The sequence below is a fragment of the Merops nubicus genome, unplaced genomic scaffold (genome assembly GCF_000691845.1).
Source record: "Merops nubicus isolate BGI_N331 unplaced genomic scaffold, ASM69184v1 scaffold5724, whole genome shotgun sequence".
Taxonomy (NCBI): Eukaryota; Metazoa; Chordata; class Aves; order Coraciiformes; family Meropidae; genus Merops; species Merops nubicus.
The window spans coordinates 94,679-113,982 of record NW_008606490.1 but is presented as its reverse complement, the minus strand read 5'-3'; the positions used below and the strand labels follow the sequence as shown (position 1 = coordinate 113,982).

Below are 19,304 nucleotides of genomic sequence, written 5' to 3'. Positions count from 1 at the left end.
GAAAGAGTTTGTGAACTCAGGCAGTGTCATGCTAGTGCAGCTACACTGCTTCTGGTAACTAGATTAGACTGGGTATTATGATGTGAGACTAGTTGTACGATACAACTAAATGCTGTACATACATCTTTAAATGCTCTGTCATGAAAATCCATTTGGGCTAGAAAACATCTCTGTGAGTATGTGTTTGCAAAAATGTCTGTATTACTGTATTTATCAGGCATTGAAAATTCATTAGGTTTTCTTGGATTCACAAATCAGTATTCTAACATCTTGTTTGTATTTATCTATAAAAAAAAAAAAACAAAACAAAACAAAACAAAACAAAACAAAACAAAACAAAACATTGCCACTCTGCTTTACTGAAATCTTAAATAAAGTGACTTGGGTTGAATGAAAATTTTATCTTAGAACCATGTGGTATTTGCAGGTTTCAAAGTGTCTTTGATAAATGTGGTGTTTATCATCCGACAGGTTAAAATTGGTAGGCTGGGATCCTTTGCTTGCTTTCTGTGTGTGATTGTAGTGCTGATAGCCTAACTCTGAACTTCCTTATGCAGGACTGCCAGAAGATTCCAGTCTGGCAGAAGAGTATTTCTAGAAATGAGAAGTAATTGAATCTCAGTGCTTACAATTGCCTTGTGTGCATTTTGAAAACTAATTGCCAGTTGCATTGTGTTGAATTAATTGCACTTTAGTGATATGTGTGTCTTTCCAGGGAGAACAGAAAATGACATTTTCATTTCAGTGATGTCTGTGGATTGATTTTCAACTCATTGGAAGAGGGATAGTTAAAGCACTAAAACTCTACCTCTGTTCTTACAGGGTTTTCAGTCCAGAATTGAAAGGAGTATATTCATGTGTATATACCTCTCACTATAATGCTATGCAGATGTTTCACCTGAAATACCTTGGTGCTTACCTTGCAACCTTCATGTACCCCGTGAGCAACTTTGCATTAAGTAGGTTTGAAATTGTGATGTTTCTTGTACAAGTACAGTTTCTGCTGTTGTGTGAAATGGTAAAGAAGTTCTTTCGGCTCAGCAGTACATGTGGATATTGCAAATCTCAGAAGGCTTTTGGGGATTATGCCAAAAAAAAAGTCCAGTGGTATTGTTTGTTCAGTGATGGTACTGAGAGTCACTGCTAAATTGTTAGGTTTATCAGAGCCAAAACAAGATGAAGTCTTTTAACTTTCTGGGCTAACATCTCCCAAATGTATTTCTTAAAAGATTGATAAAGGAGCATGGAGATGGCAGGGCTTTGGCCAGATGTGGACACAGCTGTGTGTGATCAAAGCAGGAAAGCTGCATGATTGTGTGCCTGAACCATTTGCATGCAGGGTCAACTCATATTCATGGGAGCTCGGGCTCCTTTATATACCACATGTTTCTTCCTCTTCTGCCACCTCAGCAGATACGCATTTAGACCAAGTACTTGAGTAAAGTTTCATGTCAAAAAGTAGTATATTGACACAACTGAATGATGGCTATAAGTGCTGGGAAATTCATCTGTCTCCTTTCATAGGATAAACCATATAGTTTGCTTCTGGAAGGCTTGTCTTCCCTATCAAACATTCATACACAGTGAAGGTTGTCTACAGCCATTATATACATAACTTCCATTATATAGAGTGGAAAGTAGTTCAGAACCATCAGTTTGGAGGTTTTGGTTAAAATGCGGGTTTTGCAGGTGAGAAATAATCTCTAATACAACATACTTCATAATTGTTTTGGGGATGGAAAGCTCAGCATTTTAACTAGGTGTTTATTCAGATTAGATTTGTTATTTTTAGAGTAGTTTTAAAAACATTTGTAAAAATACACAAACTGTTGATCCTAGATTATTTATTGACTTTTATGGAAGTAACCTAAGCTTGTTCTTGACCTGCAGGCTGCTAATAGAATCCTAGTGCTTTTAAACCATGCAACTCAAATGGTCATAACAAATTCTTCCCTGACTTGTATCTGTATATATTTAATTTTCAGTCTTACTTTATTGCACAGTGAATGTTATCTGACATTTACTAGATTCACTATATTCAGCGTTTTTGAGAAGGGTGAAAAAAAGAGTCAATTTTCTGTGTTCTATAGTTTAGTACTGCATCTGTTATGTGAAGAGTGCCATTCTGAATAACTTTTGTATGCTAGTTGGTACTGTGCTATTTTTCCCTCACATCCCTTGTGCATACTATTATGCTTTTCTTTAATAGGATGAGTTACAGCAGCTGTCTTGTGATCTTTGTATTATGGAATTTACATGGGGCATAGTATATTTGAATCCTTACTTAAGCTTGACCCACATCATGCAAAAACAGGAAAAAGTGAATCTATCAAAGCAGTTAAAGATCATAGAGTAGAATAGAATAGACCACAATGGAATAATTTCAGTTGGAAGGGACCTACAGTGATCATTTAGTCTAACTGCCTGACCACTTCAGGGCTGACCAGAAGTGATCATGCTAAAGAGAAAGCAGATCTTTATTATGCAGAAACCATTGCAGGAAAACCACAATTAATATGGACAGAGATCTACTCAAGAGAGTCCAGTGGGGGGCTACGAGGATGACTGGGGGACTAGAACACCTGCTTTAGGAGGAGAGGCTGAGAGACCTGAGGCTCCTTAGTCTGGAGAACAGAAGACTAAAGGGGGATCTAGTTAATGTGTATAAATATGTGAGGGCTGGTTGTCAAGAGGAAAGAGGCAACCCATTTTCACTTATGCCCTGTGATAGGGGTGATTCCCTCCAAACCTGAACAGTTTTCACTTTGTAATTTAGACTCTACTTGCTTTCTGGCACAAAAAATACCCAAAGATTTCCCCATATCCAGCAAGCTTTGCAGCTACTAATAGCTCTTTTCTATTCTTTTAAATACTTTTAATTATCTGCACTTAAAAAAAATAGTAGGAAAGAAAGGGTAATTAACTGCACTGGAAGAATATAGTGTTTGTGATGTTATCACAAAAATCCCCACATGAAGCCGTGGTGCTACGTTTTTACTTTACATTAATACAAAAGTGCTGGCACCTTTATAGGTACTGTCTCCTTAACATGTGGTCCTTGAAATCCTGCATGAGTCTGTTCTTTATGAATATATTTGCTGTGGCCGTAACAAAAAAGACCTGTTACTGTGTATACTCATAAGACTAAACAATTCTTATCACAAGGATGAACATCTTGAGCTCCAAAAGTAGTCAGCATAAATTACAGGTAATCCTCACCTGTACAAACAAGACTTCTAAGTTTCAACCGGAACTTCAACAATGCCAATCCAAATTTGAACTTTAAGTGCTCATATTTGAAATAGCAGAATTGAAAATCTTGAAGCTTTCTATACTCTTAATGTATAAATAATTCTGTCTCTTAATTATTATAGATTGAAAGCAGTTTGTGCCTTTTAGGGGGCACAAACTTTTTGCCAAATTTTCAGACCTTAACTAAGTCAAATGCTGTATTATTCCTCTTCTTTGAAATGTTTGTTTTTCAAAGGAAATGTGTGTTTTAAAATAAGCTCTAAGGACATTGTGCTTGGGCACAAGTACTTTGAAATGCTTTGAAGGGGTTTTCTAACAGGACATGTTCCTTATGTCTTTGCCTGATTGCAAAGGTCTGTAGTGGTGAATCACTTTGCTAGATGGAGTTCAGAATCATGACGTCTGTAAAATAGGAAGTATACAAGCTACAGTTCAGAAAGAAAAAAATATTAAAATGCTGGTCACTCCAACTGGTCATGTAATACCTGCTTGCTTGTTTTACAGAAGCAAACATTGTGACACTGCATCCATTGGAATAAGGATATCTTCCAGTTTTGTTGCAGCTGAAGTCAATGGCAATACTGGACAAGGTTGGTTATGAGACCGCAGACCATGACAGTTTCAGCAGTGAAGAAATATTCATGTTTGTGTAAATACACAGTCCTCTATGCTTGTAAGGATGCAGATGTATTTGTATCTATGTATGAACAGATTTAGCCTTCAGCTGACATAATATGCCAAGCATTTAAGGAATTTTATGTGCTTTGTGGAAGAGGGATGTTTCCTGAAAAATATACTAGCAGTTGCATCTACTGAAAAATGAGAGTAGTGTGGGTTTTTTTAATCAAAAAGCTCTATTATTGCACCAACAAAATAAAGTTCCATGATAACTTGTTTTGGAGTCAATTGTGCCTTGAATCTGGCAGTTTTCCCATAACCCTAGAGTCAATGTTCCCCTTTTAAGCTTGTTAATTTTACTAAATTACTTATGTTATTAATTAACTGCATCACAGTATTTTAATTAAGTAATTTTAAAAAGAGTTGACTGAGATAGGTCATTTCATTATATTTTATCTGTAAGAAAGCATTAGCTCTGCTGCATTTGATAGCTAGCAAGGCCATCTGCAATGCCTTTCAGTTCACTCACATTGAATTGTTCAGATAAAGATTGGCAAGTGCTGCCTAAATAAGGAAGGAGCCTTGCTAGGGTTAAGTGCAGTGGAGGGCACAGATGAAGCATTCATTCCAGGCACGCTGTAGGGTCTGAGCTGTTTCCTGCAGTGCTGAACCTTTGTAGAGTTTTTGTTGTTGTTTGCTGCAAAGTGTTAAAATGCGAGTATCTGTCATTCAGGATCTCAGGGAAGATGAAAATGAGGATGAAGAAGAAGAAGAAAATGTGAGTTAAACCCCAATAGCTTTGAAAAGTATTTTTTTCCTTCTATTGTTAACCTTTTAGGACAACAAGCCTGGAATGATTACCTTTCTCTTACAGGTCTTCCTCAAGCCTGTTATTGAGGACAGAAATATGGAACTGGCCCGAAAATGCAGTGAAATAATAAGTGATGTAAGTGATGGTGACTGCAACCTTGCATTTGCATTTCTCTTTTTCAAGTGGGTTTATATTTACAATGTGTATTTTTTCAGATATGTACGGTGCAGCATGTGTCCATCTAAGGCTCAGATATAAAGATATAAAATAACAACCTACTTGGGTACCTTGAACTACCAGATGCAGAAGGATAAGCTTTTGAGAGTGCTTGGATGGTATGAAACATATGCCCTGAAAAGGAGAATGTTCCAAAAAGTGGGTCTCACACAGAGGGTGTCTCCCATGAGAACACCTTGGCTGATTTCATCAGGAAACTGCAGTATTTTTTCTAGTTATAACCTAATTCTATGGAGTTTGATTGGTTGAACAGAACTGGATGCTAGTATATGTAGCTGTAAGAAGAGAGGATAAAAATAAAATAGATTAATTTTGAGTGTTACCTATTGATCTGTGGTGATAGAAGCTCAAAACTGCTTAGCATATTATCGACTTACACTTCTAGGAAGAATCCTCTGTAATGTTAGGGTATCTAAAAATTATTTAGCTAGCAAATTCTTGACTTAATTACTGTAGATTTTTAAAACTGTTGATCAAATACAGACATTATGGAAAGATGATAGATAGGATCCAAGACATTTTAAATTGGAGTAAATCCAGTTGCTTCAATGTAACAGCATCAGATATACCTTGGTGGAAGTTTATTTCTGTGTCTCTTTGGGAAAGTGTGTCGGAAGAGAAACTTCCCCCCTTCATGTGAATGGGAATTGGGTGATAGTTCTCCTGTGGAGATGGTGATTAGATCTGGAATGTTATTGTTCAAGGTGAAAATGTTGATTCATGAGAGTAGAACGTACAGAATCTACACTTAAGGTATAAAATAGTAGGGATTATGTATCAGAAAAGAGTATGTTACTCAGAAAAATAGTGTCTGAAATGTGTACGTGTTACAGTGCTGGCTTGAAAGTGTGACTTGACAAGGTTAAAGCCTCAGCTTTGTCCATACAGTGTCTGGTAATACTTCAATTTTCACAGAAAGAGTGCTGAAAACTGGATAGATCTTTAACAGAATCTACAAGGATGACTCTCTTTTAATCTCAAGTTACTTTAGGAAGTAATAGATATTAATATTTTTACTGATGGTTATCTTCATGCTTTTTTTTAAAAAATGGCATATGGTACAGTAAGTACCTGTCAACTTATGTAAAGGCCAAAATGAAAATGGACCGGGAGCACTTATCTGACTCAAAATAACATTTATTGCTTCCATGGTACCTGTTTGTAAACATGGATGCTGTTCTTAAAGGCAAAAATTCCTTGAAAAAATGATGAAGAAGTATTTTCTTTCCTTGAAAAGGAATTATTAGTGTGCTGTGTACCCATTAGGAGTAGTGTTGGCTGTGGCTGTTAATTAACTTACAAATGGAGTGGTTGTATTTTCTCTGATTTTTTGCAGGGACTTGGGAGCTAAGGTGAATAGCTAGGTCAAGCTAGGTTTTTGAAGACTGTAATGATTCAGGGCTGTGGGCTTTTGATGAAAACTTGTGATGCCTGTAGCCTGCAAGTGTGGTAGATTTTCCTTGAGATGTGTGAAGTACAATTGCAAAGTGTCATAAATGCTTTCAGAGCAGTAGTAATGTGTAATGGTCTGGACCAAATGAATTTCAAAGAAGAGACTGTTTAAAAATGGCATTCCGTTTTGGGGACTTATTCAGCCTCTACTGAAATCAGATATTCCTTCACTGACTTGAGTGGAATATGTGTATGTATAGGGGGTGAATTTTGTTTCCAAGAATTTTTACTATAATTGGAATTTTTTTATGACCAGTGAAGTCCTTTGGCCTGGGGGTTAAGTTCCTCACCCTGTATACTTCATTGTGGAGGCCAAAAAACTACAAGGAGTTTCCATTTTTAACTTTGATTTTTGACTCATTAGCATTCAGAACTTTTAATATATTCTTTATCCTTTTTAGCATGAATCTTTGCACAAACAGCTGTTTGTGTAGATGCATTGTTGGTTTACATCTGTACATTTTCTGTGTATGGTGGCTTTACGAGGCCTTCGGTTGGGCCCTCAGATGACCTTGGGACAGCAGCCTGTGTCCTTGCTGACTACAAGACAGGGTGATTGCCACTTTCTGCCACTGGAGCTGTCAGCACAGCTCCTCCACCAGAACGCAACGCCAGGACTGCTTATGACTGAGATACTGGGGTTGCTTTGCACTTCCCTGCATTCTTTGCAGGCTGACTGTAACTTGGCAGCATGGTTTAAAGAAGCTGTTACAATGACAGCCCTTAGTGCATGCATAACTGTCAGCCTCAAACTGTATGTAGGGGAAGTTGTGAAGTGCTTTCGTGCTCCAGTTCTCGAGGAAATACCCGTTTTCGTTTGAGGTTGGCAGATGTTTGTTCTGTGGCTGTGATATCCCCTGGATTGTTTCTCCCTAAAGCCATTTCATTTAATCTCCCTTCATTATGCATTTTTATTTCACAGATGTTTTCAAAACTGTCATATAAGTTTAATTTATATAAATTACCTTCCTTTCTAGGCATTTACTCTTCTGTATTGAAATTGAGCCTGTCTGTTGGCGTGTATTACTTGTATTTTGACATATTTTCATCTCTTCTTTGTTTTGATAGTGTGATGTGATGTGAATACTGTTTTAAGGAGAAAGGGGAATTATTACATAAGTAAAATGATCATTGACCAAACTACCCTCTTTGGTAGAGGCAGACACTCTGCCTTCTGAGAATTCTACTGAATTTTGATAATGTATGATACCAGTGCTGCTTTTTCCCTAGAGCGAAAGCTACTACTTCTTGTGTAGTAGTAGCCCAACATGGCTCTTTGTTATAAAATAAGGACTAAAGAGACCTAGAGTCAAGTGCAGAAACAGAGTGCCTTTCCACTCATACCAATAGGGCTGTGACCATCTAATTCAAGATGGAGGTGTTCCTCTGGACTCACCATTCTTAGTCACAGCCTCTAGGAGGACTTTGGGGTTCAAATTTCTGGAGACTGGTAAAATACTGTGGGGCAATAATACTTTATGGTTGCCCTGTTTTCATGCTTTTCTTTTGGTTTCTGTGGCCAGAGAGAATTTTCTATTAGATGGATCTGTTGTCTGACACAGCTCTTAGTGTTAGGAGAGATTTTAAATTTAAAAATGTGGAATTGGAAAGGAAATCCCTATTGGAAAAAGGTTCCCTTTTGGTCTAACTTAAGAGCTAGATAAGAAGGTTTAGGCCTTTTTGTGGTTTTTCTAAGCTTAAATGGATCTTTGAGAGATGACAGTTCTATAATGGTTCTTGACATGATGATTGTCAATGCGATTACATCATTGATGTTAAGGTATTAAGAACAGTTTTTCAAGTATATTTATCTTAAAGTTATATTAATATGTGGCCCTGAATACAAAAGAAAGGTGGCTGCTTGGATTAAGCTGTTACCATTGGAGCCTTTGCTTTATCCCATAGTCTCCTCTTTTGTTTCCTTTATGAAAAAGGCTGATGGAACAGGTGATGAGTGAGGTGAATTTTATGGGCAAGCCAGGGAGGCTTAAAGGTTGGATGCCCTTTTTTTATAAAGTTGATCTTGCCATATAACATCCATTAAGAATAAAAATGCATTTTGAAGCTTACTGTTTTGGTGGTTGTCTGGGAATTTTAATCCACTTTGCTGGATAGCTGTGCTGCTGGTCAGAGCAGTTTTATGATGAGTCAGGGAGGAGAAAAGGATCAGGAAAGAGCTATTAAGAATTGGGCCTTTAGTGAGTTATTTGACAATTACTGAGTTGGGTGTTTTATTTTCCCAAGTCTTACCAGATCTGTACAACCTAAACAGTGTATTTCGTGGTGAAGGGTAAGTCATTCACAGGCAACATTTCCTTTTTGGTATTTTAGAAATTTTAGTTTGTAACCGAAGACTTCAAAGAGGACTGTTAGCTTCTCTGCCTATTCCTTCTAGCCACTGATTATGTTCACTCTTAACCAACTTCTTAGACCTCTTGCTTATGTCATTTACAATAAATATGCTTTTAAGTGCAGATGTCATGACTTCCTTATAGTTACCTCATTTCTTCTTCCATCTTTCTGATTCCAAGCAATATAGACACTTTAGTAACAGAGTGGAGTCTGTTGGATCAGAGTGACCACACATTTTTTCATATGTCCTTTCTAAATTGCTCATTTGAGCCTGTATGCATTTTGTGGCCTCTATGGGTTACTAAAATAAATGTGATTAATAAAGGAGTAAGGAGGTGGCATTAGTCCTTTACTGCTTTTAGTTATTCTGAAAGCATGACTTCTACATCAGAGTAGTAGATTGTTTCTTCTAGTAGTGTCATGTCATTCCCCCTCCTAATTAAAAGATACCTTAGGAAGCTTTCATGTTTGATTTTTGAATGTAATTACTGTGCTGTAATGAAAATGGTTGTAATTACAGTCAGCTTTCAGATATCCGTAGATGATTTATCCAAGTTGTGAGCAGCAAGACTCTCCATCTGCTCTACCAGCCTCAGCTTTACATGAGTTTATACTCAGCTGCTATCAAACCTAACCAGCAGACAGCTCTCTAGATTCCTGTGTTCCTTCTCAGTTATATCACTGTGGATGAACAAAATTCTTCAAAGGTTTTTTTCAAGCTGTTCATGTGCACATACATACATACACTTTCAAGTACATGCATGCATATATTCTGTAAGTTCCTGCTCATGTTTATCATAAAACTGCCCTTTTTGTGAATTGCTCTGTGATTACTTAGGGTTATGGTGTCACAGACAGGTTACATGAACCACTGGATTTGTGGGTCCATGAGTAAAATCATGATACACAGTAATTTTACACTCATTCACCAAACAGTTTTTGTTTAGAACAGACTGTCATCTACAAAGTCAGACAATATGATTCAGTAATGAGATGTGGATTTTTTCAGTAGTACAAATGTGGATGAGCTCAACAATAACCAAAATTATTTTTTGTGTGAGGATTTTGTAGTCACCAGTTTGAGATGAATTTGGCTTCATCTGATCCATTGCCCCATTCCTGGAAGTGTTCAAGGCCAGGTTGGATGGGTCTTTGTGCAATTTGGTCTAGTGGGAGGTGTCCCTGCCCATGGCAGAGGGATTTGAACTAGATGATCTTTAAGGTCCCTTCCAACCCAAACCATTCTATGATTTTGCGGTGGACTAGAAGTCTGCATGAGAAAGTACAGGAGCTGATTCTGTAAGCTGCCATCCTTCTCAAGAATTTGCTAAGTCCCTGTAGAGGAACGTAGACTAGAACTTGTGATATCCATTAAGGATTCAAAGAAAGAGGAAATTAAGACAGCATATTTCTGTAATGCTCAGATGCAGATCATATTGCTTCTGTCAGTGCTTGTCGGCAAGTCTAGAGTGCATAAATGCAAGTTGCTGTTGTGCAGAATGTGAAAATGAGGTTAGAGAAATGGTAGCAGATAATAACCATAAAAGCTTAGTACTAAATAATTCAATTTGCGTTGAACTAAACTATTTTATGTTCAAACAAAGCACTGTTACTAAAAACATTGAAGGCTCTACACATAGTGTCTATTTTAAAAGCTTATTTAGTCCTCACTGTAATTAATAATCTTTCTTCACGTAGTCCTTACATAATAAAGGTCCCTATGTATTCACCATATCCATATAGTTTGTTCTTCTCACAGCCTCACTAATACAAACAGTAACTCTGACTTCATCAACAGTCATGTGATTATTATACCTGCCCATATTGTTTGCCTCATGGTAAGAAAAATGTTAGTTGTTTAAAAAAATAGAAAGGTTTGTGTCTTTTTGCAAAATATATCATGGCGTTTTGCTTCAAAAATGGTTTGTGCATACACATGATTTAAAAAATGACTAAACTTAAAATGTTTGCTCTTAAAGAAATTCTGTTATTACTTGCATGTCATGACTGATGGGCTGCTTTGTAGACAATGATTTTGCAGTGGCCTTTTGAATTTATTGACGTAATTTATATATTCATAAAGGGGCATTTGATTATGCTATACAGGTTCTGTACTTGCTAGGTCTGTGTTAGAAGTTTAACAATTTTATCTTTGAGATCAAGGACCAAGGAGATCAGTTATTTGATTCTCCTTTCTTTAGAGATACTAGAACATCTACAACAGTGGTGAAAAGTGTGCTTTAGATGTAGAGAAATATTATATATTTTTCATCTTTATTATTAAAGAGTTCTGTGACTTTTACTTAGCCCTTGATACTGTGTGTGAGAAACGGGTGTTTCCCTTTACAGCTTAATTTGATCCAGCCTGAGGTATTTGCAGCCTGGGTATTTGCCACCCAAAAAAACCCCCCAAAATTAAACAAAGATAGCTGTTATTTATTTTTCTCCTTTTTTTAAAAAAAGATCAATTGAACTTTTTTATCCTTTTTTCTCTTTTTTTGTAGATACACTATAAAGAAGAGTTTAAAAAATCTAAAGGAAAGTGCATATTTGTACCTGACACCCCGCAGCTAAAACATGCGAAAAGTCTCAGTGCTTTTATTTCTGAGGTAAGACCTAAAAGATTGAAGAATTCTCTTTGCTTCTTATCTTTTGCAAAAAAACTTTCAATTGAATATGGTGGTTGTTAGCAGGAGAAACATGGTTATTTCAGATAATACTTTTATTTAAAGCTGAAGTGACTTAAAACGCTGTAATTAGTGTATTCTGTATATGTGACAAATAATAATTTGGAGTTATGCAACACTTGCTTTGGGATGCCAAGATATTTTCTAATGGTTCTGATGCAGTCCTAGCTGTCCTATTTTATGGTTAGATAAACTGAGCAATAGGAAAAGGATTTCTTGGTGTTTGTTATACAGTGATGAGGTTTGGAAATTATACCTGTGCATAGTCTCCCTGCTGTGGAGAATTCGCAGCCTGATATCAAGCGGGAGGCAAGGAAACTGTTACCGTGTTATCACTCCTGTCCTCCTTCAGGACGGGTCAAGAGGCAGACATCAGATCAATGGCATCTGCAAGTGGCCTGGACACTTGTGAGCGTATCTATGCATACCCCTGTCAGAGCCTGTAGGTCTCATTCGCATGCGCATAGGTGAGCACAGACACAACGGTCCTGGCAAAGAGAGAATGGCAGCTTCCAAAATGCCACAGCAGAGTTTGCTGGGTACCTTCATGTCCCAGATACAAGGTGTCATAGGATTGCACCTCTGGTTATTTTCCACAGGTGAGAACAGCAGCAGAAATTTCACCTGACAGAGAGTCACTTTTGTTAAGGAACTGCTGGTTCTGAGTGATTTTTCTGTCACTGTGACCTTTTGAAGCCTTAAATTTTTAGTGTCTTATTTTTTGTGCTACCTTATGATTATGACAAAGAACATACCCATATCCCTGTCTGGACTGATGTAATTTAAATACAATCTATATTCTGTTTCTGGTATACATCAGTTTGCGGTGTGGCTACATTCAGTATAAATGCATCTGATGAATGACTTTGTTATGTTTATCTTCATATTTTCTGAGAAAGAGTGGCATGTCCTGAGGGGCATAAATGTGATGTGAAAGTATGGTTTCCAAGAGACAGACTATTGTAGTCTACAAAAGCACAATATAGATAATTTATTAAATCCATTGTCTGATGCCAAAGAAAAGCTAGTAATTATTACTCAAAGATTTAGAGATTTAAAGATATTTCAAAATTTTACAACCCGTATAAGTTACCACACTTTTGAGCACTTGGCTTATTGCAGCACTACCTGAAGCCAAGGATGTGATGAATGTTTTATCTTGCAAATTGCTGACCTCTAGTGTCCCATAACCTGGTTTTACAAAACTTGAACAGTGGAATTCTCAACAGCATGTCTACTGCAGTGAAAAAGAGCCCTCTATTGTGGGAAACAGCAACCTGTTACAGCAAATAATTGGTATATATAATACATATAGGGAACTAGTCTCTAATGAACAACTGTATATTGCATAGTGTAGTAAATTACTGACGTTAGACAGTATAAGTTATTTTTCATATTTATGATTACTTTTACAGCAATACTTGACATTATTGTTCTATGAATTTGGGAAACAGATCTGAGGCTAAAGCCTCTCAGATTTTGGACTATTATTCTGACCTCTCTCATAAAAATTCTGACCTATCTCATTGTTGGGGTAATCCCAAGCACAAATACAGGCTGGATGGAGTATGGATTGAGCAGTCCTGAGGATATACACTCAGGGAGTGGTGCTGGTCAATGAAAAGTTCAGTATGTGCCAACAATGTGAGAGTGCAGCCCAGAAAGCCAGCTGTATCCTGGGCTGCATCAAAATAAGTGTGGCCAGCAGGTCAAGGGAGTTGATTGTCCCCCCCTACTCCATTCTTATGAGACCCCACTTGGAGTACTGCATCCATCTGTGGAGCCCCCGGCAACACAAAAAGGACATGGACCTGTTAGAGTGTGTCCAGAGGAGGGCCACAAAGATGATCAGAGGGGCTGGAACATCTGACCTATAAGGACAGGCTGAGGGAGTTGGGGTTGTTCAGCCTGGGTGACCTTATTGCAGCTGAAGCAGTCAAAGTAGTCGAAGGTGGCCTACAAGAAAGCTGGGAAGGGACTTTTTACAAGGGTGTGTAGTAATAGGAAGAGGGGTAACGCGTTCAAATTGGAAGAGGGTAGATTTAGAACAGATATAGGGAAGAAATTCTTTACTATGAGGGCAGTGAAACACCGGAACAAGTTGCCCAGGGCGAAGAGTTGAGCTCCATAAGTGGGTGTGTTCAAGACAAGATTAGATGGGACTTTCTGTAACGTGGTCTAGTGGGAGGTGATCCTACCTGTGGGGGGCGGGATTTGAACTAGATGATTTTAAAGGTCCCTTCCAACCCCAACCAATCTATGGTTCAATGGTACACCCTTTTGTGAGGAATTTCTAATACTGAGCACTGGAGAAAGTACAGGATAAATAAAAAATAATTAAAAAATGAGTCTGTAATAGGAAAGTATTAAGTAGAATTGGTGTCAGACATCTTCAGTGTTTCTCTCCTTTCCAGTTCCATTTAATTGCTACTACTTATTAATTGGTAGGATTTTATTTGTTGGCCTCTCACTGCTCCTGTTGTGCAAAACTTGGGAAAATGGAAAGGAAAAAAAATGCGAGTTTGGAAATAGTTTTAAAAAGGATAGAAAAATAACTGCTTTCCCCCAAAATCATTGAATTTAATTAGGAGGTACTTTGCATTGCTTTGTGAATTAGACACACATACCTACAGTATTTTAAAGTTATTATTTAAAAGTCTGACTCCCATTCTAATCGTCTATGTCATTTTATTTAACAGACGAAGAAAGTTAGTGTGATTACTGTATCTTAATTTCTGCATCATATGTCACCTTTTTCTCCCCTCTAGGTGAAGTATAAAAGAGCTGCTAAGAAAGACCTTTCCAACTGCCTTTATCAGCAGATGCCAGCCACAATTGACAGTGTATTTGCAAAAGAATTAATGCAACTTCAGAGCAAGGTACGACTTTAGAATCACAAACAATGTTTTTTTAGATGAGTTGTATGACAATATGACCAATTTGAGCAATATATTTGAATGATATGTGATTGTCTCCTTGATTCATTTGGGTGAATTTATCATCCAGAGTTTATCAGCATAACTTAAAATTGAGTAGTTCTTGAAGTCAAAATGTTGACAACCTTACTTGCCATTTTTATTAAATATAAATTTAAAAATTGCTAGTGCATTCATGAATCCAATGAAATCCATTAGAAATCTATGAAGGCAATGAGGAGTTACTGAATTCAGTGACATTGCACTGCATTTAGAGACTGGTCAAATACTTTTTTCTTGTTTTGCCTTTCTCCTCTCTCATCCGTATGATTTAATGTAGCCAGTCTGTGAAGTGAATGTGTTCTTAAATCTGTATTGTTGATTGTGTCTCAGTATGCATTCTTCTAATGTGAATTTGTTTTTCAAAGGAAAATACTAATAACAAAAGAAAGCACTGAAATCTCAGGACAGCTTGTGGAGAAATGTTTTAATTTAAAACAATGCATTAATCAAGGCTTATATTAAGCAAATATAATAACATAAAGTATATTTTAGTTTTCATAGTTTGAAATGGAACATATGTACACTCAAGTTAAAGCAGCACAGTAGATAAAATGACATCAATGTGACATTTAACTGTAAAGTGAGTGATTAGAAGAATTACAGTAGAAATAAATTGGGAATTATATTTGTATAACATTTTTAAACAATGTGATTTAAAAAAAATTACTTAACTAGTTTGCCACAGATTTACTCCTGGATTCATTCCAAATGAGTACATTCTGCATTAGTTTACACAAGTGAGGTTAATTAACATTAGTGATGTGGCAGAAAAGATAAATAACTGAAACTAAAAATGAAACCATTTGATTTATAAAAAAACCCCAACCTTTTAAGGAAAAGTATTTTTATTGATATATTTTGAGGTTTTTCTTCAATCATCCAGTAGTCACACAGAAACATATATGCATATAGGATGAGTTTTATTTAAGCAGAAACTTTTGCTGTAAAATTCATACCATCCCCTCAGGAATACATGCATTATAAATCATAATCTACCATAAAACTTAGAGATACGCTGATGCCTTTTTCCAACTTGTGGTTACTGTTGCACTGGACCTAAATTTAATGCTACTTTGAGAGAGATCCTTGGGGATTTTCTAGTGGAAAATCTTCTCTACAGTATTCAAATCTAATCCATATTGTGCCTATCACTGTGGTACCTAAGTAGCTAATACAAGGATTTCAGAATTCAGCTGGGTCAGGATATGGCAGAGGGGATTTCTACTGCATCTGTCTCTCTGGAATTGTAAGTTTACAGGTCATTACTTCAACAAGAAGAGACCACGGGTATGCCATAGGAAGGAGAGGTTGTTCTGCCAACCCTCCTGCAAAAGGCTGTGGCAAGCATAGAACTGCAGTCTGTTTCTCAGTTATACTAAGTTGATTTTAAATAGGCGCTGACTTACTGAGAAGTGTGAAAATGCCTCGGCCAGGTGATCTTACACAGGTGCATCCTCAGCAAATGATCTCCCCCATGCTTTGGTGCTTGATCCTGGAACGGTGCTACTGCACTGCTATGGCCTAGAAGCTCTGTTTTCAGCCTACCTACATCTAGCCTAATGTATTGATATTATACACTGTTTCAGATCACAGTCATAATTTAGGAAGTTGGAGGAAATTGCCTTTCTATCAAGAAATTAATCCCCACCTACAGCTGTGCTCCACTGTCCTCTCCAGAGCAAACCGATGCCCACAGCACCATCCATCCCTTTTGCATGCTTTAACTGATCTGGCGATTGTCGTTGACTTCAGCAGAGCCAGGACCTCGTTCTGTAGGTTTCCAGCCACACAATGTCAGCACTGACAGGATCTTACTGCAGTGGAGAGTACAGCACCCGAACAGCTGTGATTCTCCTGTGCAGCTGTCTCCCCATATTGACAGTCATGATTCATGCTCAATTCCCTTCTCAGGATGCACAGGACAGACTAAAGCAAGACTTCTGATGGTTTTTGTGTAAAGCCCACATGTGCTCTTCAGTTTTTTATGTAAAACTGGCACAAAGATGGAAATAAATACCCATAGAGGAGGAAATATATCCAAAATTTTGAGAGAAAAAAACCCATGACACTGTTTATGGGGAAAAAAAATGTTTCAGGAGGGTGAAAACCAAGTGTCTCAGACCCACATACTTGAGTGGCTTTTATCAATTTTATTTTTTCCTCTATGCAGAAAATTTGACTGTTGCCTTCTAAATAGCTTTCTTGAGAGTGAACAACCACATTTTCCTCCCATTCACTTTTGTCATAACTGTCCCCAAGGTAAGCTAGAGAGAGGAGAAGTGTCTGTCCCCACCTTGTTACTTCCCTTTCCTTGCCAGCCTACAAAAGTCTCACCCATTTCCCTGTTTTTGGAGATGAGAGAATAAAGTTGATGAGAGCAGTCTAGTCAGTGAGCCTTCATTTTGATTTTCCTGAGAGGCAATGGACATTTTCTGGAAAAATTGCAGTCTTCCTTGGAAAATATTTCTGAAGGAAAATTTCTGATCAATGCCTGCTTTGTGCCAAGTCTTTTTCTTGTCTGAAGACCTGTGTACTGAATTCTTCGTTACACAGAACAGTTTTTTTAATAAAGTGTCACAAACAATGATAAAGTATTTAAAATTGCTTAAATGTTGCAAAAATGTATGTGTTCCACTGCTTTCTTCATCACTTTTTTTCCTGCCATAAGAAGAGATTGCACTGTTTTTCTTCTTATCTGAAAGGAATAATCTAAAGTAAACTGAGGGTGATTTAATGTTCTCCTTTGCACAGGGCAATAGCTCAAATAGAAACTACATGTCAATGCTCAGCAATATTTTCTGTTTGTTTTTCAAGACAATGAGGCAAGTGAATCTTTAGCGGTACTTTCAACTTCCAGATAAAGTTTTAGAGTTTTTTTTTTTTTATGGGCAGAATCCTCCTTTTACTTTCTCTTTTTTTTTTTTTGATAAAGCTTTTTGTGGTTTACTACATCATTTACAATCATATTACACATTATCAAAGAGTTCTATGTAATTCTTAATTAGTTTTTTTTTTAAGGTATCAAATCTCATGCTCAAGATTTCATCTCTTTTAGGGTAGCAGGCATTAGTGTCCTGGACTTCTCTAGTTTTGTTTTACAAAAATACTTCGGTTAATGTAATTTTCTATACAGAGATTAAAATGGCATTTTCTGTGCTCTTGAACACTTCCCTCTACAAAATACTAGGTTGTGGTTTTTAAGTTCAGATCTCAGTTTATGGACTATAAAGGCAAATATAAAACCTAAAATTTAATAGTACTTAAAGTATTCTAAACCAGAGGGTCAATCAGAGTTAAGTTAAAAGAGCACAAAGCCTTCCTTAATGCAGCTTCCTATTGACACACTGGAGTACAAGAGAGATAAGAAAAATAAAAAATGACTACTTACAAATTAGTTCAATCTGAAGCCTTACCTACTTCAATAATTGCCTTGTATTTCTCAAGTTAATAAATGGTGCCATTACAGGGTAGAGGTTACGTCAGTGACCTGTAATACTTGATCTCTCTGTGGAGTAGTTTCATATGTAGATTTGATAAAGAAAATTCAGTTTAGCTGAAACCTGAAAATTAACATGAAATGAAAAATAAGTGTATGCATGCTAATGTGTAAAACAATGGTTCTAAGAATATTGATTAAATAATCCTCATAAAGATTTTTTCATGTACTTTAGAACTAATTTGCAGATCTGGGAATAGTTCTGCACTAAACTGTCCAAAACTAAACCAGACAGGTATTGAATTCCTCCTAGTTTGTGATCTTTTCCATGTTACTTAAGTCAGTTATTGAGAATAATGTGAAAAGAGGAAGAACACAGCTGTCAGATAGGAAGTCAAATATTCTTACATGAAGCTAAAGATACAGTCATCTTTTCCCAAGATAGCGGACACTCAATTGTAATTTCTGTTGATTTTCTTAGGAGTTATGGGGTGGGGAGTTTTTGTTTTTTTCTTGGGTTTTAGTTTTTGGGAGTTGATGTGCTATTGTTTTTTGGCTTGGTTACATAGCCCATTCACCAGCAGAAAAATACAGATGTTGAACCAGCAAAGTGGTAATGTAATGAAATGCCTGTAAAATAATAGATTTCGGAAGTAACTGTGTGGGTCTGCTTTTCAGAATGGTATTAAGTGGGGAACATCTTGAAAGTGACAGTGTGAAGCAGGAGAAATAGCAAGAGTACTATATAAACTCACTTTTGCAGGGGATCATTTGTTAGTGGTGCTTCAGTCTTGTTAAGGCTTTTTTGCTTTGCCAGTTGCAAGACGTAATCAATATAGGAAGGTTTTAGGCTTCTTTTTTCCCCCTAGAGTCCTGATTATATTGGATTTACACTCTATAAGGAGATGGCACATTTTAAGTTTCCTAATTTGATACTTTCATTCATATAGTAGCAGTGCAAACCCTCCTCCCCCCGCTTTCTGTCTTAGTCTCTCAGACCATATATCATTTTGTAATCTGAGATAGTCGGGGCAGATACTAATGTATTGCCTTGGGCACCCTGATCTGTGACTCAGATGCAATCTTGCTGCCTTAAACACAAACAGATACAACGTTTTCTCACAGTTCTAGTATCCTATCCTAAAAGAGTCCAAATTATTGTAGTGCAGAGTTCCCATCTCAAAAATTTCACTGTATTCTTTTATTGATATCAAGGGTTTAGTTTCAAAGGCTTCTCCTCCTGATCAGCTTTCAATCTTATTTAGTATTTGCTGTTTTCTTTGGGATTATTTTAATGCTTGCTCCTGAGAGCTATTAGGAAATGAATTTTCTTGGTTCTTGCTGCTTCTTCAGACATCAAAACCTGGTGGATTTTCCTAATGTAGACGTAAAAGCTTCTGACAAAGATAAGTGCAAGATCAGCCTTTCAGGCAGTTTTAGTATGTGACTGTGTATATATGTAAGTCTAACACAGTACAGTG

At 37.0% G+C, this 19,304-nt stretch overlaps 1 protein-coding gene across 1 annotated transcript in view; it reads left to right on the top strand.

Annotated features, from left to right (window-relative positions):
* Positions 1 to 4,582: 4,582 nt before the first annotated feature.
* Positions 4,583 to 19,304, top strand: part of NEBL (nebulette) — a 95,350-nt gene continuing 80,628 nt past the window's right edge. The window contains exons 1-4 of the mRNA XM_008939673.1: positions 4,583 to 4,648; positions 4,745 to 4,816; positions 11,227 to 11,331; positions 14,178 to 14,288. Of these exons, the coding sequence (XP_008937921.1) occupies positions 4,583 to 4,648; positions 4,745 to 4,816; positions 11,227 to 11,331; positions 14,178 to 14,288 (354 nt within the window). The remainder of the gene's footprint in view (positions 4,649 to 4,744; positions 4,817 to 11,226; positions 11,332 to 14,177; positions 14,289 to 19,304) is intronic.